At 37.5% G+C, this 17025-nt stretch overlaps 1 protein-coding gene across 1 annotated transcript in view; it reads left to right on the top strand.

Moving 5' to 3' along the window:
- Nucleotides 1–17025, top strand: part of MORC1 (MORC family CW-type zinc finger 1) — a 167613-nt gene that overhangs the window by 28505 nt on the left and 122083 nt on the right. Inside the window, exon 9 of the mRNA XM_078058941.1 lies at nucleotides 10132–10257. Within this exon, the coding sequence (XP_077915067.1) occupies nucleotides 10132–10257 (126 nt within the window). The remainder of the gene's footprint in view (nucleotides 1–10131; nucleotides 10258–17025) is intronic.

Genomic DNA, 17025 nt, shown 5'->3' with positions numbered 1-17025 from the left:
TTTTAATCAATGCCTTTTGTCGAACTTAGGAAGTCATTTTATTTCTAGTTTATTGAGTGACTTTTACTTATTTTTCACATCAGGAAATTGGTGTTAAGTTTTCGTCAATGCTGTTTGACATCTGTTGAGGTGATTTGGTTTTGTTTTTCTCTTTTAATCTGTTAAAGTAGTATATTATTCTAGTAAAGTTTGTGATATTGAACTATCATTCTTCCATTCCTCAAATAAACCCAACTAGTTCATGATGTAGTATTCACTGTGTTAATTTCACTAGTATTTTATTTAATATTTTTTGCCCTTATGCTTACACGTGAGACTGGGCTATAATTATGGTTTTATTATCCTTACCTTATTTAGTATCGGTGTATAGATTATGGTAGAGTGAGTTGAGAAGTTCTTCACCTCTTTCGTTGATTTGGAAGAATTTATGTAAAATGAGTCTTTGTTTGCCTGTAGGTTTGGTAGAAATTCTTTGTAAAATCTGTCGTCTTATCACTTTTTTGTTTTTGTTTTTACTTTAATTACTTTTGAATTGTGCTATAACTGTTAATCTATTCAGATTTTTAAATTTTGGGGTCAAATTTGTCATTTATAATTTCTTATAAGAGCATTCATTTTATTTAGATTTGCAAATTTGTTGATAAGGAGTTTATATAAAATATTCTTTGAAAATTTCTGTTTTCCCCAATCCTATAGTTGTGTCCACTTTTACTACTTTTATTGCATATTATGCTGTCTCTTTTTCTTGGCCAGAGAGATTTAATTGTTTCAACTGTCTTTAAAAACAAAATGATTTTGGGTTCTTTTTAAGTCTACTAGGTTTATATTAATTACATATTTCTTTATTTTCTCCTATGTTCTTTGGATTTATTTTACTTTTTCTGCTTCCTTGAGGTGTATCTTTTCTTAGTTAATTTTCAGTCTCATTTTCTAATCTAAGTAACAGGCTTTTACACATCCTCCCAGCCCCACCCCCCTCATTATGGCTCTATTCTACAGGTTTAAAAAATAGAACTATCATTATTGCTTCTTTCTTTCTTTCTTTTTTTTTTTTTAAAGATTCATTTATTTATTTGAAAGAGAGACAGAGCAAATGGGGGGAGGGAGGGGCAGCGGGAGAGTAGCAGACTCCCTGAGCATAGAGCCCGATGTGGGGCTCAATCCTATGACCCTGAGATCACAACCTGAGCTGAAACCAAGTGTTGATCCCCCAACCAACTGTGCCACCTAGGTGCCCCCCACCCCGCTTTTTTTTTTAGGATTTATTCATTATTGCTTATTTCTAAATAATTTATAAATTCCATTTTGATTTTCTCTTTAGCTCAGGAATGACTTTTAAAAAGTATTTTTAAAAATCTACAAGTACATAGGTTTTTCGGGGGTGGTGTCAAATATCTTTTTATTGTTGCAGAGAATGTAGTTTGCATTATATCTGCTCTTTGAAATTTGTTGAGATTTCTTGTGGCCTAATGTTTTAAACATTAGAAAAACTGTGAATCTCTGAAAAAGATTCTGTAACATCAAGCTTTTTTTTTTTTTTTTTTTGAGATTTTATTTATTTGACAGAGAGAGACACAGCGAGAGAGGGAACACAAGCAGGGGGAGTGGGAGAGGGAGAAGCAGGCCTCCCGCGGAGCAGGGAGCCCGATGTGGGGCTCGATCCCAGGACCCTGGGATCATGACCCGAGCTGAAGGCAGACGCTTAACGACTGAGCCACCCAGGCACCCCAACATCAAGCTTTTTATTGTTATTTAGATCTTCTATTTCTCCCCCCCCCCCCCCCCCCGCCTCCACAATCCCTCAATTTCTGAGAACAGTAATAATATCTTACGGTGTCTATGGTTTTGTCCATGTTTCTTTATTTCTTCCAATTTTTGCTGTATCTGTTTCTGAGTCATTAGATTTATGGCACATACACATTTTGTTTAAGTGAACCTTTATTAATATAAAATATCCCTCTATGTTTCAGTTAATGCTTTCTAATAACTTTGTTTCTATTTTTGTCTAGCAGTAACCTATGTTTGCTTTATTTTGATTAACTTTTCTTACCATATATTTTTCCACTGCTTTATTCTCAACAGTGTTGTTTAATTTTCAGTTTGTCTCTTATAAATGGCATATAACTAGATTTGTGACTCAGTCTAAGTGCTTCTATCTTTTAATAGGAAATTTATCTAGTTTACACTTATGACATCTGCTAAAGCTGGACTTCCTCTGCCTTCTCATTTTATGTTTTATATTTAATTTGCTTCTTTGTTGTCATTGGTTTGCACTTGGGTTTGTTTGTTTAATTTTGTTCTGCCTTATATTTTCTCCCCTTTTGTGAGATTGGTTGAGTTGTGATTTTTTTTTTTTTTTGCCAGGAGGGAAGGTTCATTTTTTTTCTATTCCAGTAGTTTGAAAATTATTTGTTCCATTCTATTTTTCACAGTAGATTACCTTTACATTTTAAATAAACATATCTAAAACTAGTTTTCTTATCAAAATGTAGAGTTAATATCTATCTCATCTCACAAATAAGTCAAGGCCTTAATATGCTTTATTTCTCTCCCATACCAGTTCTACCTTTTCTGATTATTGTGTTTGGATTTCTTTATAACATTTTATAATATTATGTGACAGCCTGCATAAATATTTAGACTAAATTATAAGATTTATTATTTTTCTTTGCTTACCACAGCATATTTCATCCTTTACCTTTTTCATTTACTCATTAGTTCCTTTGCTGGATTATATCCTCAAATAATTATTTCAAAGTCCATTTGAGGTAAATTTTTGGAATCTTTATATCTTAAAAGTGTCTTTATTTTTCCTTTCCTCCTCAATATTTGTTTAAATGAATGAAGAAACATTGATTCAAAAAATAGTTTCCCAGGGGCACCTGGGTGACTCAGTAGGTTAAACGTTTGACTCTTGATCTCAGTTCAGGTCTTCATCTCAGGGTTGTGAGTTCAAGCCCTGCATTGGGCTCCACGCTGGGTGTGGAGCCTACTTAAAAAAAAAAAAAAAAAGTTTCCGGGACGCCTGGGTGGTTGGTTGGTTGGTTAAGCATCTGCCTTCAGTTTAGATCCTGATCCCAGTGTCCTGGGATCGAGTCCCACATTGGGCTCCTTGCTCAGCGGGGAGACTGCTTCTCCCTCTGCCTGCCTCTCTCTCTCTCTCTCATTCTCTCTGACAAATAAATAAATAAAATCTTAAAAAAAAAAGTTTCCCTCAGAACTTATTGTGCATTTGACTTCTTGAATCCATGATGTTAATGAGAAGTCTGACCCAGATGTGATTACTAAATTTTTGTAAATTGCTAATTTTTCCCCCTTGGATAGCTTTTAGGAGTTCTCTTAACTTTAAAATTCCACAATGTGTCTATCTGTGAGTTTTGACTTTTTAAACATTCTTCTTACTCAGGACTCTTGTCCTGAGGATTCTTGGAGGACACTTCTAACTTGCTTATTTCACATTGGCTCTGCCTTCAACTAGATCCAGACCCGACCAATTATCACCTCCTCTACTGCTATGATCCTTGTTCAGGCCACCGTCATGTCTCCCTGGGGTTATAGAGAGCCTCCCGCCAAGCCACAGGTCTCTCTGCTTCCACCCTTCACCCTGTGAAAACTCTGTCACCCTTACCGCTCTGTAGCAGCCAGAGCGGTCTTTTAAAAATTCTCTGTACAAGATTCCTCAATGACTTCCCATTACACTCAGAGGAAAAATGAAGGTCTGCAGCATCCTGCATGCTATCTGACTTCCTCTCTCCTCCCATTCTTCTTTAGGCACAGGGGCCTCCTTACTATTCTTCCTTGGGTTTCAGCAGGAGACAAATATGTATTCATAGTTACCAACCTGTCCTTGATTTTTTTTTTTTTATTATTAGGTTAGTCACCATACATTACCTCATTAGTTTTTGATGTAGTGTTCCATGATTCATTGTTTGCGTACAACACCCAGTGCTCCACCCTCCTCAATACCCATCACCAGGCTAACCCATCCCCCCACCCCCTCCCCTCTAGAACCCTCAGTTTGTTTCTCAGAGTCCATAGTCTCTCATGGTTCTTCTCCCCCTCCGATTTCCCCCCCTTCATTTTTCACTTCCTACTATCTTCTTCTTTTTTTTTTTTTTTAACATATAATGTGTTATTTGTTTCAGAGGTACAGGTCTGTGATTCAACAGTCTTACACAATTCACAGCGCTCACCATAGCACCATAGCCTGTCTTTGATTTTTTTAAAAAATAGTCCTTTACATAATGGCATGGTCTGTCAGCAGAGACACGAGGGTTAATTGAAGATGGCAGGGGTGGGGTGGGGGGCATTTGCAGTCTGTTGCCATATTAACTTTTTCTGTGTGTAGTAAGGTACATACAAAATTAGAAAATGTGGACACCAGACCCTTGAGTCCAGTTCTGTGGATTAAGTTGAAGGAACCAGAACCTCAGCCTCACAGGCAGGCAGGGTCTGTGGGGGTGGGGCTGCCCAGTCCAACTTCTGACTCCCACTCCAAGTCACATTGTGGCACCCTGCTTTAGGCCAGTCATCCCTGGACGTTATGTTAGAGAAAGAATGGACTCTGTAGTTGCTTAGAACAGGTCTCAAATCCTGCTTCTTCCCCCCGAGTAGCTGTCTGACTGTAGATGGGTTCATTTTACGTTCACTCCTTCAGTAGATACTTATTGAGTGTCAGGCCCTGTTTTAGAAGCCGGGGATATATGAGGGAACAAAACACAAATATCTCTTCCCCCACATGGCTTGAATTCTGTTGGGAGAGCTTTCATTCTAGTGATAAGTTCTCTATGGTCTCTGAACGTCAGTGTTTTCATCTACAAAATGAGGCTATATATAAGGTCATCTACTTAATACGACTGTTGTAGAACTAGAATAGTCTCAGTACCCGGCACATGGAGGTTCTGAGTGCATTTCAGTTCTCTTCATTCTGCTTTCCCCTACAACACTTCTTTCTAGCACTTACCATTATAGTGCTCTGTAAACTAACCCACTGTCTGATACATAACAAGCAACAAACTGAACTGAATGCCGGTGTCTAGGTAATTTTCTGAGGATATGTAGATACTTTCATCAGAAGACACTGGCACTCTTTGTAGTGGCTTCTGTGCTCCATCCTTGAAGATCATTGGGGAGCTTTATTGAGGGGGGAGAGGGAGTTTTAGGAAATTTTGTAAAGTGCTTCTGTTACCTTTGAAATCTCTTTTCAGTACCATATTGTGAAGACTTGATCACTCCTCTAACATTTTTTCCTGATTCCCTTTTTGGGGGTTGAGACCATGTGAGCATTGTACCTGTTCTATTATGCATGTGATTTCCCTGTGCCATGTTGCTTTTGTGACTTGTCTTTTTAACATTGTGAATATTTTACATATTCCGCTTTATGAGAAAACGCAAGAAAGCACAGACTCTCCTAAAAAAGGCATGTCATGGAATTGGCTGTCGTGGAAGGGGCCTGTTGTACCCCCGGAATCCATCATGGCTTACGATCTCGGGAAGCTAGGGGAACCCATCTTAAAAAACAGCTCTGGGAATGGTGATATAATATGGAATAATGGAGTTGAAATTTTGTGCTAAGTAATGTTTTGAAATTAGATGCCACGTTGCCCGTGTGTTCCTAAATTGACGGGCATTGGGCAGCATTCCATAATGTCTCTAGTTTCTGTCTTAACTGAGCTGGCTGGGAACACATCAAAAGTTACAGCTTCAAATTGTAATGTGCTGCTTGCCATCCTGCGGGTATGACAGAGGCACTTTCATTACTTTGCGTAGCTTATAACTCTTCTTTGAAATTACCTCTTTGAGTTGACATTTCTCTTAGGTATAATCCACCCTAAGATTAAATTTGGTTAGCCCCTTCATAGTTCAGAATTTAAACTAGTTAAAAACCTTTATGCACTTCTTTATATTCAAGATAACATAGGCCTTGTTAATTTCAACCTTAAGAACTCCTCAGACATTTTGTAGGGAATTTAGCAATAAATTCAGAAAACAATTTTGGTTATAATATGCAGTATTTTCATGAATAAAAATATGGCACTTCTGAGATATTCCAAAAGGAATCTGATTTAATGCCTGGAGTTTAGAGTCATTTTTTCAACTGTGACCTTACAAGGGCAGTTCAGTGGGAGTCCGTTTTCTGTGTACCCATTGTGGGTAAATGTAAAGGGCGTCCTGCATCCAAACACCTGCTTCTCTCTTTCAGGCAACCTTTCTTACATACTACCTTGTCCGGTAGGTCTACCAAGCAGTGGTTCTCAAAACTTGCAGAGTTAAAGGAATCACCTGGGTAGCTTTAAAAAATTTACATTCTCAGATTCCAGCCGCAGAGAACCTGAATTGGAAGGTAAAGGAGATAGGACGCTGGCCACAGGACCTCTCTTTTGGGCCCCTCTCCTGTCCTTAACAGATTGGTGACCCCACCGATCTACCCACGATATGCAGTGTATAGAGCAACCCTTAAAACAGCAGCAGAACAATGTGCATAGATTGGGAGGAGAAAGAGGCCACATGAGGCCACAGCCACAGCTGGAGGCGGAATTAGAGCCTTTATAAGAATACCCAAATGCTGAGCTGGAGACAAATGCATAGGCTATTCCACAAACTTTCAAACCAGTTTCTGGCTTAAAACACTCTTCTTTCCCCAGATCTGTCGCGCGCGCGTGCGTGCGTGTGTGTGTGTGTGTGTTGGGCGGGACTCTCTCTTCCTTTCTTTAGTTTATTATACCAGTTAAATAGAAAATGAGAGAGAGAGAGATACAGGCAAAGATAGAGATATGGGCACTTCTGCAAAGTCCAAGACAGAAAAGAAAGACATTTAGTAGTAAACAAGAGAACACTTCTTGAAAAAAAATATGTGGAGTAGTTCCTGGTGGGTGGGGAATAACAGTATTTTTTTTCTTAGATCTTTTGAAGACAACTTAGTACATTTGTATTTCAGTTTCCTAAGTGAATGGCTTTATTTATAAAGATTGAAAGCATCACCATTGAAGATGATCGGTCATTTAAAAGTCTTTCTTGTAAAGGGAACCCCCTGTTGTCCATTCTAAGTTAAGCCAAGGAAGTCCTGAATAATCAACATTGATTCAACAAATATTTATTGATGATAAATAAATATGTAAGCCTCATGGGGCTTACAACATGAAGGGGGTACAGATAAATAAAGACAGTGACACCTCTAGGTGGCAAGTGCTGTGATGGGGAGCCACAGAAGAAAGGGAGCACCAGAGCCATGTGGTTCACCCAATCTTGGGGAGTGAGGGAAGGCTTCAGGGGGACAGGAGATCTCAAGTTGCATTGTGAAGGGGGAAAAGGGACTAACCAAAAATGGCCAAGGAATTGAATGTGCTAAGGCCTGGGTATAAGAAAGCATGACCCGTATCTGGAGACCTGAGCATGGTCCTCGATGCCCACACTAACTACGGCTGGCCAGTGATGGGGCTGGGGACTTAAGTGGTGGCCAGATCATGAAGGACCTTATCCATCACATGAAGAAGTTCAAAAGTTATATTTGGGTTACCTATTTCATATGTAGCTTTTATATTTAGCCGCTTTTGTCTTCTTTCCATCACAGACATCACAATAACATAAGAAGTATTGCCATTCTGTTTGTTACAAATAACTAGGAACGTTCGAAAGTGGCACGTGTATGTAAGAGGGTTAACATGGAAGGCTTTCGTCCACAGAAAGTCTTGCTTTCAAGGTTGGCCCTTGGCTGGTCAAGTTTCCCACACTGATAGAAAACTCCCTAACTAATAAGGTTGGCTCACTATATCTAGACTATGCAGACAGTGTGGTTTATGCTGGAATTTTGGTACATGCTAGCTGACCAACTCCCAATGAAACCCTTCAGTGCTGTCTCTAATGGGCTTCCCTAGGCAGAAACATCACACACGTGTTGCTGCATTTTCATAGGTGGGGGAAGAATGTGCTCTGACCCTTCACGAGAGGGAGAACACACAAGAAAGCTGCAGTCGGATTCCTCCAGGCCCCACCTATCTCTTCCTGTTATGATCCATTGTATATCCTTACTGCATCGCTGTGATAAAACTTAGCCATAAGTATAACTCTATGCTAAGTCCCATGAGCCCTTCCAGTGAATTTCCTAGCATAGAGGAGGTGAGGATCACCAACACACCTGCTGTGACTGTTTACCTATAGATATTTATTGGATGAGGACAAGAATTGAGCTATCAAATTGTAGAAGTACCAGTTTCCTTATTTTGTTTTTGTATATATATTTTTAAAATCCAAACTCTTCTAACCCAGTTTGATCTCTCATCATTATTTCTCAAATTCTCAAACTTGGCTCTGAGTTACTTTTGACTTTTACTTTCAAATGACAAAAATGTGTTAGCTCTTAGGAGAGTCAAAGAAAGCTACTGGCTCTAAGGGCAATTTTTTTTTTTTTAAAGATTTATTTATTTGACAGAGAGACAGCGAGAGAGGGAACACAAGCAGGGGGAGTGGGAGAGGGAGAAGCAGGCTTCCCGCCAAGCAGGGAGCCTGATGCGGGACTCGATCCCAGGACCCTGGGATCATGACCTGAGCCGAAGGCAGACGCTTAACGACTGAACCACCCAGGCACCCCAGTCTAAGGGCAATTTTTAATCAACAGATCCAGAAAGGATTTGAAGTCCTTGGAATATTTATAGTGTCCCAAGGTGACTTTGTTTTTTTTTCCTTTTTCTTTTAACAGGTGGGGATTTACTTGATTGTGCAACTTCTGGTGTACTCACAGTCAGCTCCAGTATTATGATGCTACACCGTAATGCAGATAGCCTCTCTGGCCATGTTAAAGATGCATTAGTATTTACAGAATAATATCCATGCACCAGATACTTTTCTATATCTTTTATTGGGAAATTCTACTAAGTCTTACTTGAAAAGAATTACTTTTTAAACAATTAAAAGAAATCCTGAAGGAACTTGTGGCCAACCAGGAGATCCTTGGATTTCTTTCTTTCTTTCTTTCTTTCTTTCTTTTTTTTTAAGATTTTTATTTATTTATTTGACAGAGACAGAGAGAGACACAGTGAGAGAGGGAACACAAGCAGGGGGAGTGGGAGAGGGAGAAGCAGGCTTCCCGCTGAGCAGGGAGCCCGACGCCGGGTCCATCCCAGGACCCTGGGATCATGACCTGAGCGAAAGGCAGACGCTTAATGACTGAGCCACGCAGGCGCCCAAAATCCTTGGATTTCTTACAGGCTTTATCTTCAATTGGGTAAATTCCTTGGAGCTCTGCCCTCTCTCATGAAGTAACTGGCAGTGGTCTGCGACTCAGTTGAGCTGTCCCCCCTTAGACAGGCTTTCTGTTTCCTTTCCATCATCTTTGTCTCCCTTTGGACTGGGGTAGGACTGTCAACATGGTGGGTGTAGGGCTCCCTGCTTTCTATTTGATCTTCATAGAAGCCTTTTCTGGGGCTCAGTAGGTAAAGAATGCTATTTCCTCAGCGTAGCTGGGCTTGTTATTGATCTTTATTTCTCGTCTAATTGGAGAGGATTTACAGTTCATAAATGGACTCTAATATCGAAGGTCCCTGGAGTTAGTATATGGCACCGCTGTGACTTCCCAGCAACGTGCACTTTTACAAGAGTAGTTTTCTCCGTAAGGCTCTTGACGCTCTGCCTGCTCCCACTTTATTGCCTTTCTGTCCTTCATTTTTCTCCTTTATCCTCTCACTTGTCAGGTTGTCAGACTTCTCCCCTCAGTTGGCCATAAATACTTAATACTTAACTGCATTTACAGAATGAAGTTTTATATTTATTGTTCATAATTTCTAATGCAAATGAAACATTTTTATTGTATTTCTCTGTTTACAGTAACTTCATGGGAATGTTTCTTATTGATGGGGGCCTAGATTTTTGTTGTTGTTATGTTTGAGCAGGGGGATAGTTTTATTTGTTTGACTTGGTTTTGCCCTTCTGATCCAATAGCTTTAATGGGAAGTGGATTTTCTATTGCTGGTGTAAGTCTACTTAGCATCAGTTGCCAACAAAAATTCAGTTCTAATCAAAGGGTAGGTGATTTATGTAGCCCTGTGTATTTAAAGGCCTGCTTAATGAGGTATGTGAGTGTTGCAAGATTTGCTGGTGCATCCTCTACAGTGTGCCCTTTGATATTTTCTATTCTAGTTTTCCAGAGAGATGGTCATTCAGAGCCTACACGTCTGTTCTGTATTTTGAACCTTGGATGAGAATATTCATTCAGGCCAAAAGAGTTAAAACAAAACACCTATGTTATTGCCTCTACAGACCCAGGTAACTCACCTTCTTTCAGTTAACTTCATAGAGTTTTTATTTATAAAATCAATATGCCCCTCTCCCTCAAATTGTCAAAATGATTTGATAGTAAGAATCTTTTTACAATTTGATAGTAAGGTTTTTACTATTGTAAATAAAATTCAGACTGCTTCTGAAAGGTTTGCTGAAGAGTAATCATGTGTAACAAATATTTGGCCATAATAGCAACACACTGCCGTGAACACTCTGAAGTTAAAGAATCATTCCAAGGAGGAATTCATTTTTCACTCCACTGAATCTTAGGTGCTTTGATTGCGATAAGTTCCATTAAACAAATCACAATTCTGGGGCACCTGGGTGGCTCAGTCATTAGGCGTCTGCCTTTGGCTCAGGTCATGATCCCAGGGTCCTGGGATCGAGCCCTGCATCAGGCTCCCTGCTCCGCGGGAAGCCTGCTTCTCTCTCTCCCACTCCCCCTGCTTGTGTTCCCTCTCTCGCTGTCTCTTCCTCTGTCAAATAAATAAATAAAATCTTAAAACAAACAAACAAAAATCACAATTCACTTATGTGTTCTGTTTACACAAGATATTTGAACTATTAAATCATACATATATGTGTAGGTTTATTTTATGTGTAGAATGAACATATTTACAAACACAAATTTGGTTCACTTATATTTTAGCATGAAATTTTTTATTATACCATAATAAGTCTAGTGAACATACATAACCACATATAGTTATAAATTTTTCTTGTGATGAGAATTTTAAGATCTACTCTCATAGCAACTTTCAAATATGTAATACAGTATTGTTAACTGTGCTGTACATTACATACCCATGACTTAATTATTTTATAACCGGAAGTTTGTACCAGCATAAACTTTTTTTAAGCTGACATTTGCATATTATAAAATTCATCTTGCCCAACTATACATGCAATGAGACCAGTCTTTGTGTGTGTGTGTGTGTGTGTGTGTGTGTTGTTTCTGGATTATAATTCATTTACTCACCAAAATATTCATCAGAGTCTTCTATGAGTCCTAAGATTGTGCTAGGTTCAAAGCATAAAAAAGATAAGATTAGTTTTGGTTTTGAGGAGCTTAATATCTACTGAGAGAAACATTTAATGCTTGTATGCTGTCTATATATACACCTTTTTGTATGCATTGTTGTGTTTGACTTTTGCAGTGACACTGTGGGTCATGTTTAATTATCACCATTTCAGAGATAAGGAAATGTCACAACTGGACAAGAGTTCAAATATTCTGGCTTCAGATTCTTTACCAATTCACATTCACTGCTCCTTCCCCTATACCACACTAACTTTTTATAATAGACCTACATTTGTTATGTTGTCTTTTTTTCATGAAAAAGTAGTAGCTTTCCTGGGGCCTTGCAATCACTCATATCAATATTAATATTAAAGTTATAGATCTCTTTATCATATGCCCTGAATAAGTCTAGTTATCATCTGTCACCATACAAAGTTATTACAATATTTTGACTGTATTCCCTATGGTATACATTACATGCTCATGACTTATTTATTTTATAACTGGAAACTTGTCCCTCTTAATCCCTGTCACCTGTTTTGCCTGCCCCCAACCTGTCCCTTCTCTGGTCATCAACATTTTGTTTATTGTATCAGTGACTCTGTTTCTGTTTTCTCTTGTTCATTTGTTTTTTAGATTTCACATATAAATGAAATTACATGGTTTTTGTCTTTCTTTGTCTGACTTACTTTACTTAGCCTAATACCCTGTAGGTCCATCCATGTTTTTACAAATGGCAAGATTTCATTCTTTTTTTATGGCTGAATAATATTCCATTTGTGTGTGTGTGTGTGTGTGTGTGTGTGTGTATGTGTGTGTGTAGGTATATGCGTACATACACATATGCACATACACACCCCCCACATCTGTTTTATCCTTTCATCTGTTGATGGACACAGGTTGCTTCCATATCTTGGCTGTTGTAAATAATGCTACAGTGAACACAGGGGTGCATATATCTCTTTGAAATGGTGTTTTTGTTCTCTTCAGATAAATACCCAGAAGAGGAATTGCTCAGTTGTATGGTATTCTTTCTTAATTTTTTTTTTTAAAGACTTTATTTATTTGACAGAGAGACACAGTGAGAGAGGGAACACAAGCAGGGGGAGTGGGAGAGGGAGAAGCAGGCTCCCCGCTGAGCAGAGAGCCCGATGCGGGACTCGATCCCAGGACTCTGGGATCATGATCTGAGCCGAAGGCAGACGCTTAATGACTGAGCCACCCAGGCGCCCCTCTTTCTTAAATTTTTTGAGGAACCTCCATACTGTTTTGCACAGTGGCTGTACCATTTTACATTCCCACCAACAGTGTACAAGGGTTCTTTTTCTCCACATCTTTGCCAATACTCATTATTTTTTGTCTTTTTGATGGTAGCCAGTTTGACAGGTGTGAGGTGATATCTCATTGTGGTTTTTATTTTCATTTCACTGGTGAGTAGTGATATTGAACATCTTTTCTTGTGTTTCTTGGCCATCTGTATGTCTTCTTTGGAAAATTGTCTATTAAAGTGCTTCACCCATTTTCAAATCAGGTTATTTTTTTGTTTTGTTTTGTTTTTTGATACTAAGTTGTATAAGTTCTTTACATATTTTGGATATTAACTTGTTATTCATTGTTTGATTTGCAAATACCTTTTCCCATTCAGTAGGTTGCCTTTTCATTTTCTTCATGGCTTCCTTAGCTGTACAAAAACTTTTTAGTTTGATATAAACCCATTTATTAATTTTAGCTTTTGTGGTCCTTGCTTGTTGAGACTGTTCTAAAATAATATTGCTAATACCAATGCCAAAGAGCTTACCATCTATGTTTTCTTCTAGGAGTTTCATGGTTTCAGGTTTTAGGGTCAAGTCTTTAATCCATTTTGAATTTATGTTTGTATACGGTATAAGATGGTGATCCAGTTTGTTCTTTCACATGTAGCTGTCCAGTTTTCCCAACACCATTTATGAAGAGATTGTATTTTCCCCATTGTATGTTCTTGCCTCCTTTATCATAGATTAATTGACCATATATGTATGAGTTTATTTCTGGGCTCTCTGTTCCTTTCCATTGATCTGTGTGTCTGTTTTCATACCAGAACCATACTATTCTGATTATTATAGCTTTGCAGTATATTTGAAATCTGGAAGCATGACCTCCAGCTTGGTTTTTCCCCCTCAAAATTGCTTTGGCTATTTGGGGTGGTTCCATTCAAATTTTAGGATTCTTTGTTCTAGTTTTGTGAAAAATGTCATTGGTATTTTTATTTTGATGAGGATTGCATTGAATGTGTAGATTGCTTTGTGTGGTATGAACATTTTAATGATATTAATTCTTCCAGTCTATGACATCGAGATATCTTTCCATTTATTTTTGTCTTCTCCAGTTTCTTTCATCAGTGCCTTATTGGTTAAATTTATTTCTGGGTATTTTATTCTTTTTGGTGCAGTTGTAAATGGAATTGTTTGCTTAATTTCTCTTTCTGATAGCTCATTATTAGCATATAGTAATGCAGCCAACTTCTTTGTTTAATTAATTAATTTTAGACTGTTGTATTAGTTTCAGGTGTACAATATAGCAATTCAACACTTCCATACATCACCCAGTGCTCATCACAAGAAGTGCACTCCTTAATCCCCATCATGTATTTAACCCAACTGCCCCCCTACCCTGGTAACCATCAGTTCTCTATGGTTAAGAGTCTATTTCTTTGTTTCTCTCTCTTTCTCTGTCTCTCTTTCCCTCTTTTTCCCTTTGAAACACAGCCAATTTCTGTATGTTAATTTTGTATCTTGAGGCTTTACCGAATTCATATATTAGTTCTAATAGTCTTTTGGTGATCTCTTTACGTTTTTTTATATGTAGTATGTTATTTGTAAATAGTGACAGTTTTACTTTTTTCTCTCTAATATGGATGTCTTTATTTCTTTTCCTTGCCTAATTGCTGTGGCTAGGACTTCCAGTACTATGTTAAATAAAAGTGGTGGTGAGAGTGGGCATCTTTGTCTTGTTCCTAATCTTACAGGGAAAGATGTTACCTTTTCACCATTAACTATGATGTTGCCTGTGGGTTTGTCCTGTTTTTATGTTGAGGCATGTTTCTTCCCACTTTGTTGAGAATTTTTATTGTAAATAGATGTTGAATTTTGTCAGATGCTTTTTTCTGTACCTATTGAGGTGATCATCTGATTTTTATCCTTTGTTTTATTAACATGGTGTATTACATTGATTGAATTGTGGATATTGAACCATCCTTGCATCCCTGGCATAAATCCCACTTGATCATGGTATATGATCCTTTGATGTATTTTTGAATTTGGTTTGCTGATATTTTGTTGAGGACTTTTGCATCTATGTTCAACAGCGATATACTGGCCTGCAATTTTCTTTTTTGGTGGTGTTTTTTTGTCTGGTTTTGGTATCAGAGTAATACTGGCCTCACAAAATGAGTTTGGAAGCATTCCTTCCTTTTCAATTTCTTGGAATAATTTGAGAAAGATAGGTACTAACTCTAAATGTTTGGTAGAATTCACCTGTGAAGCTGTCTGGTCCTGGACTTTTGTTTTTTAGAGTTCTAAAATTATTGATTTAATTTCATTACTTGTAATCTGTTCAGATTTTCTGTTCTTTATGATTCAGTCTGGAAGTCTGTGGGTTTCTAGAAATTTATTTTTACTAGGTTTTCCAATTTATTGGCATATAATTGTGTGTTGTAGTCTCTTCTGATCCTTTGTATTTCTGTTGTATCAGTGATAACTTCTCAATTTTCATTTCTGATTTTATTTATTTGGGTCCTCTTTCTCTCCCTTTTCCTCTCTCTCTTTTTGACGTCTGGCTAGAGGTTGATTTTGTTTATCTTTTCAAAAAAACTTTTTAGTTTAATTTATCTTTTCCATTGTTTTTTTAAATCTCTATTTCAGTTATTTCCACCCTGATCTTCATTATTTCCTTCCTTACACTAACTTGGGTTTCATTTGTTCTTCTTTTTCTAGTTACGTTAGGTGTATAGTTGGATTGTTTATTTGGGATTTTTTTGTTTCTTTTTTTTTTTTTTTAAAGATTTTATTTATTTATTTGAGAGAGAGAGAATGAGAGAGAGCACATGAGAGGGGGGAGGGTCAGAGGGAGAAGCAGACTCCCTGCCGAGCAGGGAGCCCGATGCGGGACTCGATCCAGGGACTCCAGGATCATGACCTGAGCCGAAGGCAGTCGCTTAACCAACTGAGCCACCCAGGCGCCCGGGATTTTTTTGTTTCTTGAGGTAGTCCTGTATCACTGTGAACTTCCCACTTACAACTACATATGGTGCATTCCATAGATTTTGTCGAGTTGAGTTTTCATTTTTATTTGTCCTAAGGTATTTTAAAACTTCCTCTCTGATTTCTTCATTGACCCATATTTTTGTGTGTTTTCTTTTTGTAATTAATTTCTGGTTAATACCCTTGTGATCAGAAAAGATGCTTGATATAATTTGAGTCTTCTTGAATTTATTGAGACTTGTTTTGTGGCCTAAAATGTGATCAGTCCTGGAGAATGTTCTATGTGCAGTTGAAAAGAATGTGTATTCTTCTCTTTGGGATGAGATGTTCTTTGTATATTATTAAGTCCATCTGGTCTAATACGTCATTTAAGACCAATGTTTACTAACTGATTTTCTGTATGATGATTTATCCATCGATGTAAGTGGGGTATTAAAGTCTTCTATTATTACTGTATTGCTGTCAATTTCTCCCTTTATTTCTATTAATATTTGCTTTTATATATTTAGGTGCAGCTGTGTTGGGTGTTTAAATATTTACGAATGTTATATCCTCTTCTTAGGTTGACCCCCTTTATTACTATGTAATGACCTTCCTTGTCTTGTGTTACAGCCTTTGTTTAAAAGTCTATTTTTCTGACATGAGTATTGTAGTCCAGTTTTCTTTTTGTTTCCATTTGCATGGTATATCTTTTACCATCCCTTCACTTTCAGTTTGTATCTGTCTTTTGGTCTGAAATGAGTCTCTTGTAGGCAGCATTTAGATGTTTTTGTTTGTTTGTTTGTTTTTTGTTTTATCTTTTCAGTCACTCTGTCTTTTGATTGGAGCATTTAGTCCATTAACATTTAAGGCGATTATTGATAGGTATGTACTTATTGCCATTTTATTAGTTGTTTTCTGGTTATTTTTGTAATTCTTCTCTGTTCTTTCCTCCTTCTCTTGCTCTCTTCCCTTGTGGTTTGATGATTTTCTTTAGTGTTACGTTTTGGTTCCTTTATCTTTATTTTTTATGTCTCTATTGCAGGTTTTATGGTTACCATAAGCCATATATATATATGTATATATATATATATATTGGTTTATATACGTAGCTATTTCAAGATGATGGTCACTTCAATTTGAATGCATTCTATAAGCACTTCATTTCTACCCGCCTCCCATGTTTTGTTTTGATAGCATATTTTATACCTTTTTATTTTGTGTATCCCCTTAATGACTTTTTATTTTGTGTATCCCCTTAACTACTTCTTGTAGTTATAGTTGATTTTACTATTTTTGTCTTTTAACCTTCATACTGTTTTTTTAAAGTGGCTAATCCACTGCCTTACTATATATTTGCCTTTACCAATGAGATTTTTTTCTTACATATATTTCCTTATTTCAAGTTATGGTCTTTTCTTTTTACACTTAAGGAAAACCCTTTAACATTTCTTGTAAGGCCAGTTTAATGGTGATGAACTCTTAATTTTCTTGCCTGAGAAACACTTTGTCTCT

This window comes from Halichoerus grypus, chromosome 1 (assembly GCF_964656455.1).
Source record: "Halichoerus grypus chromosome 1, mHalGry1.hap1.1, whole genome shotgun sequence".
NCBI lineage: Eukaryota > Metazoa > Chordata > Mammalia > Carnivora > Phocidae > Halichoerus > Halichoerus grypus.
The sequence above is the reverse complement of the archived record's forward strand: the minus strand, read 5'-3'. Positions and strand labels throughout refer to the sequence as shown.